This window comes from Nuphar pumila, chromosome 12, assembly GCF_984573655.1.
Source record: "Nuphar pumila chromosome 12, dmNupPumi1.hap1.1, whole genome shotgun sequence".
Classification (NCBI taxonomy): Eukaryota; Viridiplantae; Streptophyta; class Magnoliopsida; order Nymphaeales; family Nymphaeaceae; genus Nuphar; species Nuphar pumila.
The window spans coordinates 12259634-12275735 of record NC_143260.1 but is presented as its reverse complement, the minus strand read 5'-3'; the positions used below and the strand labels follow the sequence as shown (position 1 = coordinate 12275735).

Sequence of the window (16102 nt, the reverse complement as noted above, 5' to 3'; positions counted from 1 at the left end):
AAATTTGTCCAACAATTCGTCGCTACTTAACGATGAATTAAAGACAGAAATTTTTCATCGCGACATCGGTCGCTAATTTACGACAGATTGGTGAAAGAATTTTTTTATCGCTAATCTGTGCTTAATTAATTTGCTATAGATTTTAAGACTGGATTTTTTCGTCGCTAAGTAGCGACGGATTTTGAGACAAAAATTTTCTGTACCGTCAATTTACAATGAATTATTTCTGTAATAAATTTCCATTTAGTATTATTTTTGTAGTGCAAGGTTGTTGAGGGGCAGCGTCTGAAGTTCTATGGCTCAATCAAGTCCTGACCTAACCGGGCATAAAGACTCTTTAGTGTGATAATATCGACGCTACATATCTTGCCATCAGCCCTATATTTTATGCTCACACAAAATATATAGAAATCGATTATCATTTCGTAAGAGAAAAAGTAGCTGCTGAAACCATTCAAGTCAAGTTTATATCGTCAGAAAATCAAATAGTCGATATTTTCACTAAAGCTCTAGGTGGAGTTAAATTCTGCAAATTCAGAGACAAACTGAACCTAGAAGAGATCAACTTGAGGGAGAATGTTAAAGATAAGCATGACAACCAAAAATGTTGAGATCTCCTCTCAACCGAAACACATGATAAAGTTAAGAAAATCAAATAAAATTTATTGTAACCAAAATATCGAGATCTCCTCTCAAATGAGGCCAAATGAGATGAACTCTAAAAATAGAAAATCTGATTGTATTTCGATACACAGTAAGCTCTGAGTAATTGCTTTTCCTCAGAACAAACAGTTGTTTGGTTCTTCCTATATTATCCACCAAGATGAGAAAATCCACAATTTTCAAAATTTTCTTCCATCTTATTGAGAACTTGAGGAAACCAGGGCCCAATGCAACTTTACTGAAACACCATTGCTGGTCCACTTGGATGGTGGCCGTGTAACAAATATATCATGATATATTGGCCTTTTATCAGTAAAAACACGATAACTCATCACATTTTCATTACAATTTCTGAAAAAAAAAATAGTCTTTTTTATTATTGGAAAGATGCAACATTTAGAAATATGGGTTTAATATTAACCTACTGTGAGCCTATTTGTCATGCACTAACGGTTCTGTGCAATTTTAATTTATTATTATGTGCCAGCTACATACTAAGGGCATGTTCGGTTCGGTTCGGTTCGGTTCGGTTCGGTTCAGTTCGGTTCCATTAGGTTCGGCAGAATCGCTTTCTCAGGAGCCCTACATGAGATTTTAGGCAGCCGGCAACCTGTGAGATTTGAAATTATTCTGATTCCAAATCAGAGTGCAAGTTGAGGGGCCGAACTTACCCTAAATATAACTAACCGAACAAGGAAGCTTGATGAATAAACTTGATGGAATATTGAGAAAGAAAATTAAAAAGAACACATCACGTGATCTCACACTTTGGATTTGAACGGATACCCCCACAAACTTCCCCTTTGTTAAGATTTTGGGAAATACTTTTCTAAGTAAAGGCCCTTATCTTTTTTTGTTTTTTCTTGTTAGTTTCCGACTGCATGAATATATATATATATATATATATATATATATATAGAGAGAGAGAGAGAGAGAGAGAGAGAGAGAACAGGATAATCAACATTAACAAAAAATGAGCGAGATCAACAAATGGTTGTCTACTATTTTTCTACCCTACCACCAACCTATCATGAACGAACCACGTTTTTTGGTTGTTTTCTGTAAATCTGACCCTATAGATGTATTCGGCATGGTTAATTTGCTAGGAAACAATGGTTGGATCATGTTTTTTCCGATAAAAAATATGAATTTTTAAGTCTTGAATATTTATGTAAATCTTATACCATTAATTTTTAGATCTTAGAAAAACCTAGATACACATTGAAATCGGATGATCTAAGAGTTGATTCCTATAAAATCAAGCATGTAGAACATATCTATACGATGAGATTTATGGAAAACAAGAAAAAAACCCCTTTAAGAACCTATTTAACTGGTGGTAGGCTAAAAAAGTTGTAGACAACTACAACTTACTATATATGCAATCTAACATTAAGCTAGTTGTGTTTAATATTAGGTTGATTCAACCTTATGAAAATGACTAAACTACCTTTAAAATAATGACATTTTTAAAAATACAAGGTTACTTTCTGAAGTAAAAAAAGTAACTTTGATAGCTTACTTAAAGTTACTTTTTTTTAAAAGGTGTTTGTCTTTTCAATAATCTCCAAATTAAAAAGATCTATAATGCCCAAAAAAATAACCTTGCATTTTAAAAATAACATTATTTTAAAGATGATTTAGTTATTTTCATAAGGTTCAATTCATCTAATGTTAAACATAATTAATTTAATATTAAATTAACTCTCTCTCTCTCTCTCTATATATATATATATATATAAAGAGAAAATTGTTTGGCCAGAATTACACTTGCTTTTGCTTTTATATATATATAGTTCATGATTAAGATATAAAATACCTAGCTGGCACATTATTTCACCAAAGTCACTAAAACTTCTTACCACTTGAAAAGCATGAAAGTACATGCTGCTTTCATGGTTGCAAAGCTTTAAGAAAAGCGTGCTTTCAAAAATATAAAACTTGTTCGTTCATAGGGGGGGAGAGAGAGAGTAACTTAATCGACCCAAATAACAATTATGATTGAGTTTAGTTTCATCTTATACTTTTTGAAAAAATGCAATCCAAGGTCCAAATATTATGCGTATAAACACATACTTGATTTTATTTAAAGCCCGGTCTGGTTTGATATCCAATAAAAATCCGACCCAAAACCCAACCTACATATTACTCAGATCAGGTGCAGGCCATTCAGAGTAATGTTCACCCCAAAACTTTTATGAGTATTTACGTTCAGGTGAGGTGTCTAATACAAATCCCACCCATGGACACAATGTTGTCAGCTTTGGCTTGAATCGGCTGATACGTATCATATAGGCAGAAAATCCATATGATACTAACCTTAATCGGTTATTTTTTAATAAATGTAAAAAAATGCTTAACATTATTTTTTTAATATTAATTTAATGGTTTTAACACACGTTTTGATTGATACCAAATATTTTTTAATTAATTTTTATCCGATTCAGAAAGATACACTTGAGAATCAGTATCAGCCCGATTCACCTGAATAGTTTGCCAAACGATTCGGCGGCCATACGATACTGACAACATTGGTCCTACATCCCATCGAGAATATAGGGCTGCATTCCTATAACAGCCCCCACATGGGACACATGGGACTGGTACCCGTACGACTGAAGCTCCCACTCGTAGCCAAACCACCCATCTGTCGGATCAAACACCTTCCCTCAAAACCCGTCCCCTAAGCCAAAGCTAACCACACACACTGGTAGAATTCACAATGACTCCCATACATCTTTTGGACCGTCCATCTTGAAGAAAGAAACGCCATCCAACGGCTCAAAGAGCTACGTCTCCATTACCACTTTTCCAAAATGGTGTTGGTGGTGGTAGTAGTGGTCTTTGGGGCCATTGAAGAAGAAGGGGAGGTAGTTTTGAGTCATTTTCTTAAGAGGCCCCCACAAAACCAAAGTGATGGCTGTCCTGTCCTGTCCTGTCCTCACTCACACCCCAAAACCATCGGTCACGTCTGCACGTGGTTGCTGATTCTTCCAGTTATTAAGCTAACCCCAACTTTCCCTGCAAATACCGTTGGACGCAATACACCCCCAGCTGGTGCTAGCTGTGTGTGTCTCTCTCTCTCTCTCCCTTGTGATCATCATCCCTTCTCTTCTTCTCTCTTATCATATACAGTACCATCCTCATAATTAAAACCATCATAGTGTTCATCATTATTGATGAACTTAATCAATCTACATCGGTATCACCACCAGCGATAGAGCAGACCAGTCTTTTAACACTGCCATCCTCACCATTCTCTCCTTGCTGCTGCTGCTGCATTGCCACCGGCACAACAATGGCGCACCTCCCACCTCCACCACCGTCGGCTGCCACCATGCCCTGCTGGGTTGACGAGTTCCTCCACTTCTCGTCGGTGCGACGGGGGCTTCACCGGCGGACCGTCAGCGACTCGGTCACCTTCTACGAGGACCCGCCGGCGATCGTCTCGGAGAACTTCGACCGCCTCGACGACCAGCACCTCTTGTCCATGTTCTCTGAAGATGTCCCGTCCACACCGTCCGACCAAAATAGCGGCAACGAGAACTGTTGTGGTGGTAATGATGTGGTTTCGACCGTGGACGAAAAGCAGGGGGAGGGCGTGCCGATGACGTCCAGTGCCGGAGCCGATCAGAACATCGACCCCAAGAGAGTGAAACGGTACGTCTCTACTCGGTTTTCTCTCGCTCCAATTCCGATACAATGGCTCCCAATAAAAAATGACCGGAATGCCCCTTGCAGGATCTTGGCGAACAGGCAGTCTGCGCATCGGTCACGGGTGAGGAAGCTGCACTACATCTCGGAGCTGGAACGAAGCGTTACGTCTCTCCAGGTGAGGGTAGTTTCGGTATTTCATCGGTTTCAAGCCAAGATTGCGGAGAACAAACCGGGTCCAAAGCTGCTTGAACCACTGGTACAGGACAGGAATGTCCAACTTAGAAATTTTAAAGGACCAAATTGTCCTTGAGCTAGCGCCTCTGACGATCTTCTACAACCCCTTTCTTCCTGCAATTGCCACTTGCTTTTGAATGAGATTTAATCCCGTTATTAACGGCAGCAGATTTGGAAAAAAAAAGAAAAGTAAAGAAAAGAAAAAAACAACACATTGGGAAAACTCAAATCCCTCGATGTTTTGTGTTTAACTTATTTTTATCCTATTTTTTATATTGCCCATTATCTTCTCAACGAAAGAGAGAGCAGAAAAAAGACAAAACAGACTTGCAAAATCACGTTAAATTGTTGGCCACTGTCTTCAAAAACCAAAGTGGAGATGGTGGGATCCGCAATTTCGTGCATTGTGGGTAATGACAGCAACCATCCATGGGTCCCAGCTATATTGACGCCTATTTACATCATGCATCTCTCTAGATTAACCAATGGTAGACCTCTAAGGGGAATATTTCTCAAAACACCTATCTACATCATACATCTCACTAGATTAACCAATGGTAGACCTCTTGAATGTAGGGTAGTCACCAAGGGGAATATTTCTCTTTATGTTTTGAATTTCCTTATTTTTTTTTTTAATTTTGTGCCTTTTTTTTTATTGCATAAAAAACGTAGTCGGAGGTATCAGCATTGTCTCCAAGGGTGGCATTTCTGGACCATCAGCGTTTGGTTCTCAACGTGGATAATAGTGCTCTCAAGCAACGGATGGCTGTTCTGGCTCAAGACAAGCTATTCAAGGATGGTAAGTATTTGGAGGATAATACATTTTCTTTTTGTGAAAATGACCTCACTCGCGAGCAGTGATCCAGAGAGTGGCTAAGTGCCATGACTATTCGGCACAGCCAATCACATGACAGCATTTCATGTGGGGCCTGCGCACTCTGTAGATGTGGCCCCCCAATACAATGCTGTCATGTGATTGGCTATGGCACTTTGCCGCGCTAGTTTAAAAAAACCCTGGTCCACCTTGCCCATCAGGGAGTGCACCTAGCTTTGGCTTTATAGCAAGGGATGCAAACCCATACCAATGCGGTTGGTAGGATCTGTCAGTGCATGTCTCCTTGTGGTGGGATGTTGCAGGTTCAAAACCCAGTGGTACATTGAATAATAACCGGTGGGGTCTGCCTAACCCAGCTTGGCCTTAAAAAAAAAAGTGTATGCAAACCCGTGACTTTAAAACTCATGACATCCCTTCAACTTGGTGACGTTTACTCTTACCAGATGACCAGAGCCCTTTTGGGCGAAGGGTAATCAATTTTAGTTTTTAAAGTAATTTGTTTAGATATGCACCATCAAGCTAGCTTTATTATTATTATTATTATAGGTTTTAAGATAAGAAAATACCAAATTATCAAAAAATTTAGCATTTTTCATTGTCATAAAAGGTACCTAAGCTATTTGATGAAGCTTTATGAGCTCATAATGGCTATCTTTGGTATAAAGGGTGAGTGGTTTTCAATGGAATTGAAATCTAGTGCAATGTGATTGCACACTTTAAATGTGCTGCTGCACCTGGTCACCCACCACAACTTCTGGATATGTATCCTCCACATTTCATGAACTTGGTGACGTTTTATAATGGAGATTGACACCACCGCTAGGATTGTTGTATCATATTTTACATTCATGTGAATTTGTCCCAGGGGGTTCATTTTTGAAATAGGAGGGCTGCCAATTACAGCACGTTATTGATCCATACTAACCATCATATGACTCCATTAATCATTATTTGCAGCACACCAAGAAGTATTAAAGAAGGAGATAGAGAGATTAAGGATGCTGTATCATCAACAGAACCTGAAGTAGATTGATTCACAAGCTGACCCTCCCCAGGACGTTGAATTGCTCTAACTGAGCCAAATGCCATCTCACATGAAATTAGATTTGGCCTCTCCCAAGCAGGAACACTTTGGCACATGGGGAGCTGTCTTTCCAAAAGTTTTTGATTGGCAAGCAAATGGGTAGGTAGGTTCAAAGTGTTGGAGTTTCTGCTAGTTGGAGAGGGAGGGTTGGTATTCTTTTTCCTTTCTATGGATTGGATTGGGTGGAGAAATAAGATGAGATGGGAATTCTTCTGTGTATTTTAACTTTTTGTTTGGGTGAGGGTCTCGTGTGGAATATCAATGAGGCTGGTTGTATCTGTATGTTTGTACTTATCAATGGATCCAGTAACTCTCTCTCTCTCTCTCTCTCTCTCTCTCTCTCTCTCTCTCTCTCTCTCTCTCTCTCTCTCTCTCATACACACATTGTTCAACCAATCTGTAAATGACTCGGACCAACACTAAATCTGGACAGGTCTGGAGCTGGTTCCAACCACACACACATCCATACACACATTACATGGGTAAATATTGGTTGCTAGTGAGGATACTGCACAATTGAGTAGAGATAAACTTTTCTTTGTATTATTTTGTTTTTTAAAACAGACCCTACAGATGTAAGCCACATGGCTTGATTAGTAGAAACTCAGTTTTTGATCACTTGTTTGCGATATGTGAGTAGTTTCTTTAAATATTTCAAAAATCAACAGTTGACAATGTACAAAACTTTATAAATTAAAAGAAATCATGGTCTACATACAAAAAGATTGATCCAAGGTGCAATCCTAGCGAGCAAATCATATTGAATGTATCTGTGGTCAAATTGAGTTGTTGAAGCTTGCTCCTGTGATTTTCAGCTCATTAGTACAGTACCTTCTCTCTTTCAATTCACACACACACACACACAGATATATATATATATATATATATATATATATATATATATATATATATATATATATATATATATATATATATGAGAACTGAACATATTAGGCCCCATTTCTCATTCTGCCCCTTTCTTTCCTGTATGTTTTAAGTGTTTTATGATAGATCTGAACCATTAGATGTGTTTAGCATGATTTATTTAGTGAAAGTCGACTCTTGGATCATGTTTTTTCGATGAAAAAATATGTTTTTATGAGCCAGAAAAAACTGGTACCATCATAGCCATTGAATTTGGATCACCAAAAAAACCTGTATACAGGTGATCCAAAAGCTGATTCTCATTAAACAAAACCTATAAATCATTTCTATAGTGTTAGACTTGAGAAAAAATACATAAAACTATTATTTTTGAAGGAGCCTAACGAGACCTAACGAAAAAGGCCTAAGTAACACATCTCTCTCTCTCTCTCTTTATATATATATATATATATATATATATATATATATATATATATATATATATATATATATATATATATATATAGTAACTAAAATATGTTTACCAGCCAAATATGTTTACTCGTATAAACCAAGGTTTTCATAGTTTTTTTACTTTTTGAATGTTTTTATAGAAATAGACTCCTGGATCATCCAATTACGATGTATAAGAACGATCTTTTAAGGGTTGAAAATTAACGGCTTAGAATTTTCATAAATATTCAAGCATAAAAAATTGCATTTCTTGATCCGATTACGATGATTCAGCAGTTGATTCCTAGCAAATAGATCATGGCAAATGCATCTGCAGGGTTAGATTTGCAAAAAAACCTATACCAGCAAACATATTTAAACATATTTCAGTTTTCTTATATATATATATATATTGATTGTTGTCCTCTAGTTAAGGAACTCTCTATCGAAAAAATCTAATTTTGGAAAAAGTTTTTTTTTTGCATCTTACCTTCCACATGTTATCTGGCTCTTACATCATGTTTTTTCTGATGTGTGTCAGATTTTTGGGAGGTTGCAAAAACAGTAGCCTATGATGTATTGAATTTTAAACCTTCAAAATCGTACCTTTTACGTTTAGAAAATAAAAGTCAAATATTGATTTACAAATTTGATTATGTACACATCTGTGAAGTCAGATTTGGGAAAAAAAGAGGACCTTTTTCATGAGGTTTAACTAGCGAGTTTGGAACCCACTTTGTCGGGCTTAGTATTTGCTCACATTAATTCCTCGAGATGTCAAGCGTGCCCAAAGAAGGCAATATTGTCTTTGTGCCTACACTTTCTTCCAGAGGAATGTGTTTAACTTAGTTGCGTTTGCCCATTTTGGTAGCAAAATGTGGCCCTGCTTTCTAGTAAATCAAAGATTTTTTTAAGAATTTAGTTTAATTAGCAAAGCAATTTTAAAAAATAAGCGTGAGCAGGGCTCCAACAACATGATGAGCCATTCCAGTATTTCAAAAGTTAAGCGTGCGTTTGCAAATAGGTTAAAAGTTAAGCATGTTCGCAGTAAGATTTGCAGTAAACTCAATATATATATATATATATATATATATATATATAGAGAGAGAGAGAGAGAGAGAGAGGTGGTAGCTATTAACCATTTTTCTAGCCAACTGTCCAACTAAGCGGGATTTCAAAGGATTTTTTCATGTTTTCTTTAAATCTAGCCATACATATGTGTTGTATATGCTTGATTTTACAGGAATCGACTCTTGGAACATTTGATTTTGTTGCGCAGGTATGTTTTTATAAGGTTTAAAAAATCGATGGTCTAAGTTTGTCTAAATATTTAATGCTTAAAAAATCATATTTTATCGAAAAATATGATCCACATATTTTTTCTAGTAAATTGACCATGCCAAACACATCTGTGATGTCAAATTTAAGTAAAACATGGGCATAACCCTTCAAAAGCCTAGTTAGCTGGGTGGTTAGCAACTACCATCTTATATATATATATATATATATATATATATATATATATATATATATATATATATATATATATATATATATATATATATATATATAACTATGAAAAGAATTAAATTCTTTGATTATTTGTTCTAATAGTTGTGGGCACTAGGTTATGAACTTTAAGGACATGTTTGCATTGGTTTATGATTTTTGGATTTTCTCAAGATCCTATGATTGTAAATGATAATCGCAGCACTTTCTCAATGTTAGTGAAACATGACAGAAGTATAAGTTGTAATTGTCAGCTATAATTGTTTTTGCTTTGAATCTTGTGAAAAGTTAGTCCTTTGCGAACAACTATGGCAGTATTTACTTTTCAGCTGTGATTGTTTACTCCCACCTGTTATATTACCCATTCCGATTTAAATCCAACCAAAATTGAGCTCACATACCAGGTATACAAACAAATGATGCCCTTATGGGCTCCGGTAACTTGTAGTCTGATTAGATAGAGACTTGATACTAACAAACGTAGTAGGCTCTACTTGATGATAATTAAGTATATTAAACTCTTGGGATTCTTACTAATCTAAAGGCCCTTTAATCATACTCAATCGCTAGAGCTAAATCCCTTCTTGTAGAGAAGTTTCCATCGTACTTCACTATAAATCTTTGGGCACTTATCATAAGATTTATGATCATTATGGAGTAGTAAGAAGTGTTAAAAAAAAGAATGTTATATATATATATATATAGTGTTAATGTTTGCAATGCTACCCTTGTGGGCAAAAAACCCTCTAGCAAAAAGTGTAATGTTTTTAATTTTTTGAGGTTTTTTGCATTTTTCACCCTCCAGATGCGATCTACATATTTGGGTAAGTAGAAATTGATGCTGTGATCATCTTATTCTAACATGTACATAAGATTTTATAAGGGTTGAAAAATCAATGGCGTGTACCAAAATTTCAAGTTTCATGTTTTCATTTTTTATATGCAAAAATATGATTCAAGTGTTGATTTATACTATTTTGACCATGCTGGATTACATCCATAGAATTAGATTTGGTCAAAACAACCCCCCACTATGAGTTTCAACTAAGGTGTTCCTTACACACGAGAGTATCAAATACTTTTCCTAGGCCAATGAACTCAGTGAGTGAGGCAGTTTTTCCCTGATTATCTCTAAAAAAAAGTTTTTTGTTATCTTGTTTCTAAAAATAAAAAATGCTGATCATTCACTATCCATTTCCTACATATCCTGACCATTCTTTTTTACTGCTTGTGTGCTTGATTGATGTTTAAGCTCTGTGATGTGCTTTTTCCTTTCTTTTTTTTTTCTTCTAAACCCATAATGTAAAGCATCTATGATGTGGGCATAGTTACCAAAAAATGAAATGGATACAAGAAGTGATGTGTGAAGCGGAAGAGGGAAGTGAGTGTTAAAAGAAGCGAGAAGCGATTGTGATGTGATTATGCAAACACATGAGAAATGAAAAGGGAAACACATAAAAAGGCAATATAAAGTGCAGACGGAAGCAAATAAGAAATGATATGAATACAGATATAAAGCAACATAAAACCAATACGCAAGCTTGTTATAAAAAATTTTATTTATTTTTTAATATGAAAAACACAAGAGGTGACAAGAAGCGAGAGTGAAACATTAAGCGAAAGGGAATCAGTTTGGGAAACAAAAAAGAAGTGAGTTTCTCAGAGCTTCTTTTCTTTTCAAGAAAGCTAGGAGTTTCTCGCTTCTGAAACGAGCTTCCCCATGTAGCAAAGAGCTTCCGGTAACTATGTTGTAGTCCTTATGGTTGCAGGATGTGGTGGACATTGTCTTTAGTACAAGAAATTTGTTTTAAGCGTTGGATTCATTGATGAGCATGACAGTTTGCTATAAACAGTTGTAAGGACATATCCCTTCAAAGCAGGGGTGACAATCGGGTCGGGTTGGCGGGTCAGCATACCTCAACCCGAACCCGACCCGTTTATTAAACGGGTCGGCTGTGGCAAACACGAACCCGACCCGTTTATTAAACGGGTAACCCGACATGACCCGCCAACCCGCCTAATAAACTGGTTGGGTCGGGTAAACGGGTTAGCGGGTCAGGTTGGCGGGTTGACCCGGCCTAACCCGTTTATTAAACGGGTCAGCCGGGTCGGCGGGTTGGCATAACCCTAACACGAACCCGACCCATTTAATAAACGGGTTAGGCGGGTCGACCTGTTTATTAAACGGGTTCGTTTTTGCCCAACCCGAACCCGCCTAAGAGGCGGGTTGGCAGGTCGTGTCAGGTTTTGCCACCCCTACTTCAAAGATGAGCCCCGTGGGACCCACTGTTTCAATTGTTGCATACGAGTGCTACAACTTAGTGGGGGTAGTTCTTGGAATATAAATAACCCTACCCAAGTTTTGATCCGAACATGTGCTTGGAATTCATTGCTTCAGTTATTAGGGGGACCTTGGTGACTAAATTAGGGCTGTCATCAGCTTTTGAAGATGGATACAGTGGTTCACTTCGGATGCTCAGGGATATCCCAATCAATCTTTAGGACCTTTTGAGTTGCCTAGCCTACTTATGGGAGTAAGCATCTGCTACTATCGATGGTACCATCCCATCTGCATAGTTTGTTTACTAGGAATAGTATCTTGGAATTTTTCTTTTGTTTTAAAGGCAAGCTGGCTTAGGTAGACCCCAACCAATTATTATTAAACACACAACTGGGGTTGGACCCCCCACCAGTTATTATTAATAGTACCACTGGGGTTTGAACCTGCAACGTCTCACCACAAGGAGAAGTGCACTGACAGTATCTAGGATTATTTTCTTGCAGTGTAAAATGGTAGATTATGGGCTGTTTTTTTTTTTTATTTTTTTTTAAACTGCTTTTGCATCACAATCACATGATAAAGAAAAAGTAATTAGGTGATTATGAAAAGTAATTAGGTTTTGAATTATGTGATTATGAAAAGTAATTAGGTTTTTAAAGGGCTTAAAAAATCAACAGCCCACAATGTTCAATTTTGTAACTCAAAAGATCACATTTTTACATCAGAAAAACACGATCCAAGCTTGACCTTAGCAAACAAACCATGTTGAATACATCTGTCTGGTTAGATTGAGTCGATACAATTTGCACCTATTATTTCTAGCTCATTAATTTTGTACCTTCATTAAGTAGCCAATATATATATATATATATATATATATATATATATATATATATATATATATATATATATATATATATATATATATATAGATAGATAGATAGTTTTTTGGATATCCAGACAAAATTAGAATTTAATGTTTTATGTGATCCTTTTTTAAGCATTATAACTTGTTTTTACTAACATTGTAGAAGACGGTTGCCAGATTGAATGTGTGAACAAATTAAGATAATAAGCACGGTCCATATATAGTAACAGGACCATTATGCCTGGTGCTACTAAACTGGGTCCAGTAATGGAGAAATGAATGTGCTGTACACAGCCGAACTTTTGAAAATTATATCTTAAGCCTGAAAAGCCACAGGTTTGACCCACTAATCATGTGTGTGAATCCCACATGGTATACATCATTGATCCTACATCCTATCATTTAATTTTATGCAGCATCATTTTTTAATGGTCCACAAAAACCAGGACAGAAGACTTGGCAATTGCTGATGCACTTGACATGGTATCATACTTCAACACCATAATGTTCACATGGCAAGACACTGATGAATAAAGCAACCCCAGCTGGTTATGGCGAATTCACTCATGCCAACCTACCCAGCACATGCATGTCAACATCATAAAATTTTGCTGCTTCTTTGAAAAGCCTCTTGGTAAATAAAAATTTACCTTTATGGAAGAGGCCCATGGTAGGGTTTTGCAATTTTTGGCTGTTTCCAATCTGATTCCAATCCTAATTTGCATGTATTTAGCTCTCTCAAATCCGAACGCTTTTCTTCCTTCTCAAAGTTTTTAGAGTAAGAAGTGATGCATTTTAAAATATGAAAATACATTTTAAAATGTCTATCTCAAGGTTTTTAGAGTAAGAAGTGAAGCGGAAAACAATACTAAAATAATATGAGAAACCAAAAGCAAGAAGTGATGCATTTTAAAATGTATAAGAAGGGGGAAGCGAAAAAATAAAAAAATAATTCAAAAATCTAATGGGAATCAAAATAGAACACAAATGAAAACTAAAATAAAAGTGTCTATTATTAAATTTCATGATTTTTTAGTGTAAAAATTATTTTTTTAACAAAATCTAAAAATAATGAGGGTCAATTTAAAAAAATACATGAAAGTGAGAATATATAAGAAGAATAGATGGAGTGTGTAAAAAACATAGGAAAAACATGGCAGAATTGAGATTCTCATCATGTTTTGGTAGCGAAGAGTATCGCACTTTCGAAGTGAGTTTCCCTCCTATCTAAAAAGATTCTAGTAACTCTGATTTATCTCTCATTTCAAAATTTCTTTGGTTTATTTATTTTTGTAATCGTTCCATAGGAAGAAGTAGCATTGGGTCAAGAGACCTACTGTACCGAAAAGTCCTGCCAAGATATGGCCTCTATGCGACAATGACATAAAACCTCAAAATCCCTCGGTGTTCACTACTTTGGGCTTGAAGCATGGACCACACACCTTTGGACATGAATTTGTAAATGTCCTTTAAGCTGTTGACCAAACTAGGCGTGCAGAGCCCTTATGGGCTTCTAAAATTCTCCTTTTATAATAAGGTAGGAAATATGGAGAAAAAATTTGGCTTTTCATGAATAAAATTAGATAAAACCTAATTTAATATCACCCATATTTTTTTTACTATTAGAAAACATGCCAATTGACACCCAGCAAGAAAACAGATAAAACTCGACAAAAGTGGTAAGTTGTATATAATTTTGGTGCCAACTTTCCAACCAACACCTCCTAAACAATGGTCTTAGATAGGCCGAGAAACAAGACCAGAGGCTCAAGTCTCAGCTCATAAATATTTCGATCCAACTCAGGAACATGAACTGCGAGTGTTGGGCTCAGTTAGGCTTGTATAATAAGCACATTAGTTTGTAAAAAATATATTTAAGAATTTTTTCATAATCCTCCCTAAAGTATAGGGATGAAAGTGGACCGAGAGGAGAAGTAGGGATGGAAGGCATGAAATGAGGAATGGAGGCATATAGTTTTTGGGTGAAAAAACCCAAAAATGATCATTTTTTAAACCCTATAATTTTTTAAAATCTACCCAATGTCTAATGTTAAAAGATCATTTTATTTAACCTTTGCATGAACAAATTCTCTCTAGATATATGAATTTTCTGCTAAATATGTGCTCAGGTACGTTACGTACTGTGATGAGTAGGATGAGAGGTATATGTTTACCTCGAATGTGCAATGACGCATTGAAATCACCTAATGGTGATGTTTTCGCCTTCACGGGCAAGATGTTCGAGTGGGTCAAAAGACCAGAACATATAGAATGAGTCTTCAATTAAGTAACATCTGATATACTCATTCGACCCGTTGACTTCATCAAGAGAGATGATGAAATGGTACAAAACTCTAATGGACTAGTTGTTAACAACTTTTCCTCGGGCAAATGACTTGGTGTCCCCAATCATCAAAGTTAGGAGACAAAACTACCATAAATTATCCTAGGTGGTAGATTTCATGGACTTCTGCATAAGTATGATGCATCCGTTGTTTACGTACGCCTTTGAAGAATCTTCTCTCGGTCACCGACCGTCATCTTAGGAGCGGTCTCAGCTAGCTATTTGGGGTATTGAAAATACATGGCATAATAGACCCCCAAACTAGTCTCAGTTGTTTCTACGATTCGTACTTTATGTGCACCCGCAAGCCAGCTAATATCGAAATAAAAGTTACACGGTTCACATTACTTGTTGGTTGCGCACTATGCGCTGATTAACTGTTAATGCTAGTTGTAGCATTTTGTGTGCACTGATTAATTGTTAATGCTAGTTGTAACATTTCGTCGTGGTGATTAAACTGCTAATGCTAGTTTTAGCATTTCTCCTGCACTGAATAAATGTTGATGCTAGTAGTAGTTTTTTACTTGTTTAAACTGCTAAGCATGATAGAATTAAATGTAAATACTTAATTTTGTTCTATATTGCTTCACTTGTGCACCTACCAGTTTTTCATAAAACTAACCTATTTTATGAGCACAGGTGATGATTGGGTCTGTACAGACGACGATGACAAGATGGTGTGATGAAATCAAGATGAGACTCTTTTCCTGAGGACGGTTTAATAAATTTTGCTCTTGAGGACGGTTTAATAAATTTGCATAAAGGCTTTTGTTGAAAACTTTTCCTTTGAACAAGTCTTAAATGATAAAAAGTACATTTCAAAATCTATTTGGTTTATTAAATATACGGAGCTTCAAAACTGTTGCGAAAGAAAGTTTGCGCAGTAATGCGCTCATGGTTCATTGACTTGCGATTTTGAATATCATTTTTTCGCTGAATTACTATTTAAAATCTCTGATAAATGAATGATTACAAAGCTTTCAAACTTTTCATAAAAAGATACTGAGTTCTAGATTTTTGGCCATTACATTAAGTCCTGAATTATTAATACCCGAACCCATTAACCTATATGGATCTACATTTTTCAGTCATACCTCGATCTAAACCTGACCCAAATCAAAATGAATTTACTAAAGACTTGACCCGACGTATGCTCGAACCTTTTAAGTCATATGAGTCCACTGTTTTTAGTTGTACCCGAACTCAAATTAGATTGGGTCTTGTTTGGGTCTTACTTTTTGATCTGATTCAAAATATCAGTTACATTACTATTTGCATACAAGGTATGAAACTCGATAGGACTGTAGGAG

General features: G+C 36.2%; 1 protein-coding gene across 1 annotated transcript; it reads left to right on the top strand.

Annotated features, from left to right (window-relative positions):
- The first annotated feature begins 4000 nt into the window (after positions 1–4000).
- On the top strand, positions 4001–6417 carry LOC149820014 (basic leucine zipper 34-like). The gene is made up of 4 exons (XM_089981726.1): positions 4001–4323; positions 4405–4495; positions 5227–5353; positions 6347–6417. The coding sequence occupies exons 1-4, from the start codon at positions 4001–4003 to the stop codon at positions 6415–6417; spliced, it is 612 nt and encodes a 203-aa protein (XP_089837852.1).
- Positions 6418–16102: the final 9685 nt, after the last annotated feature.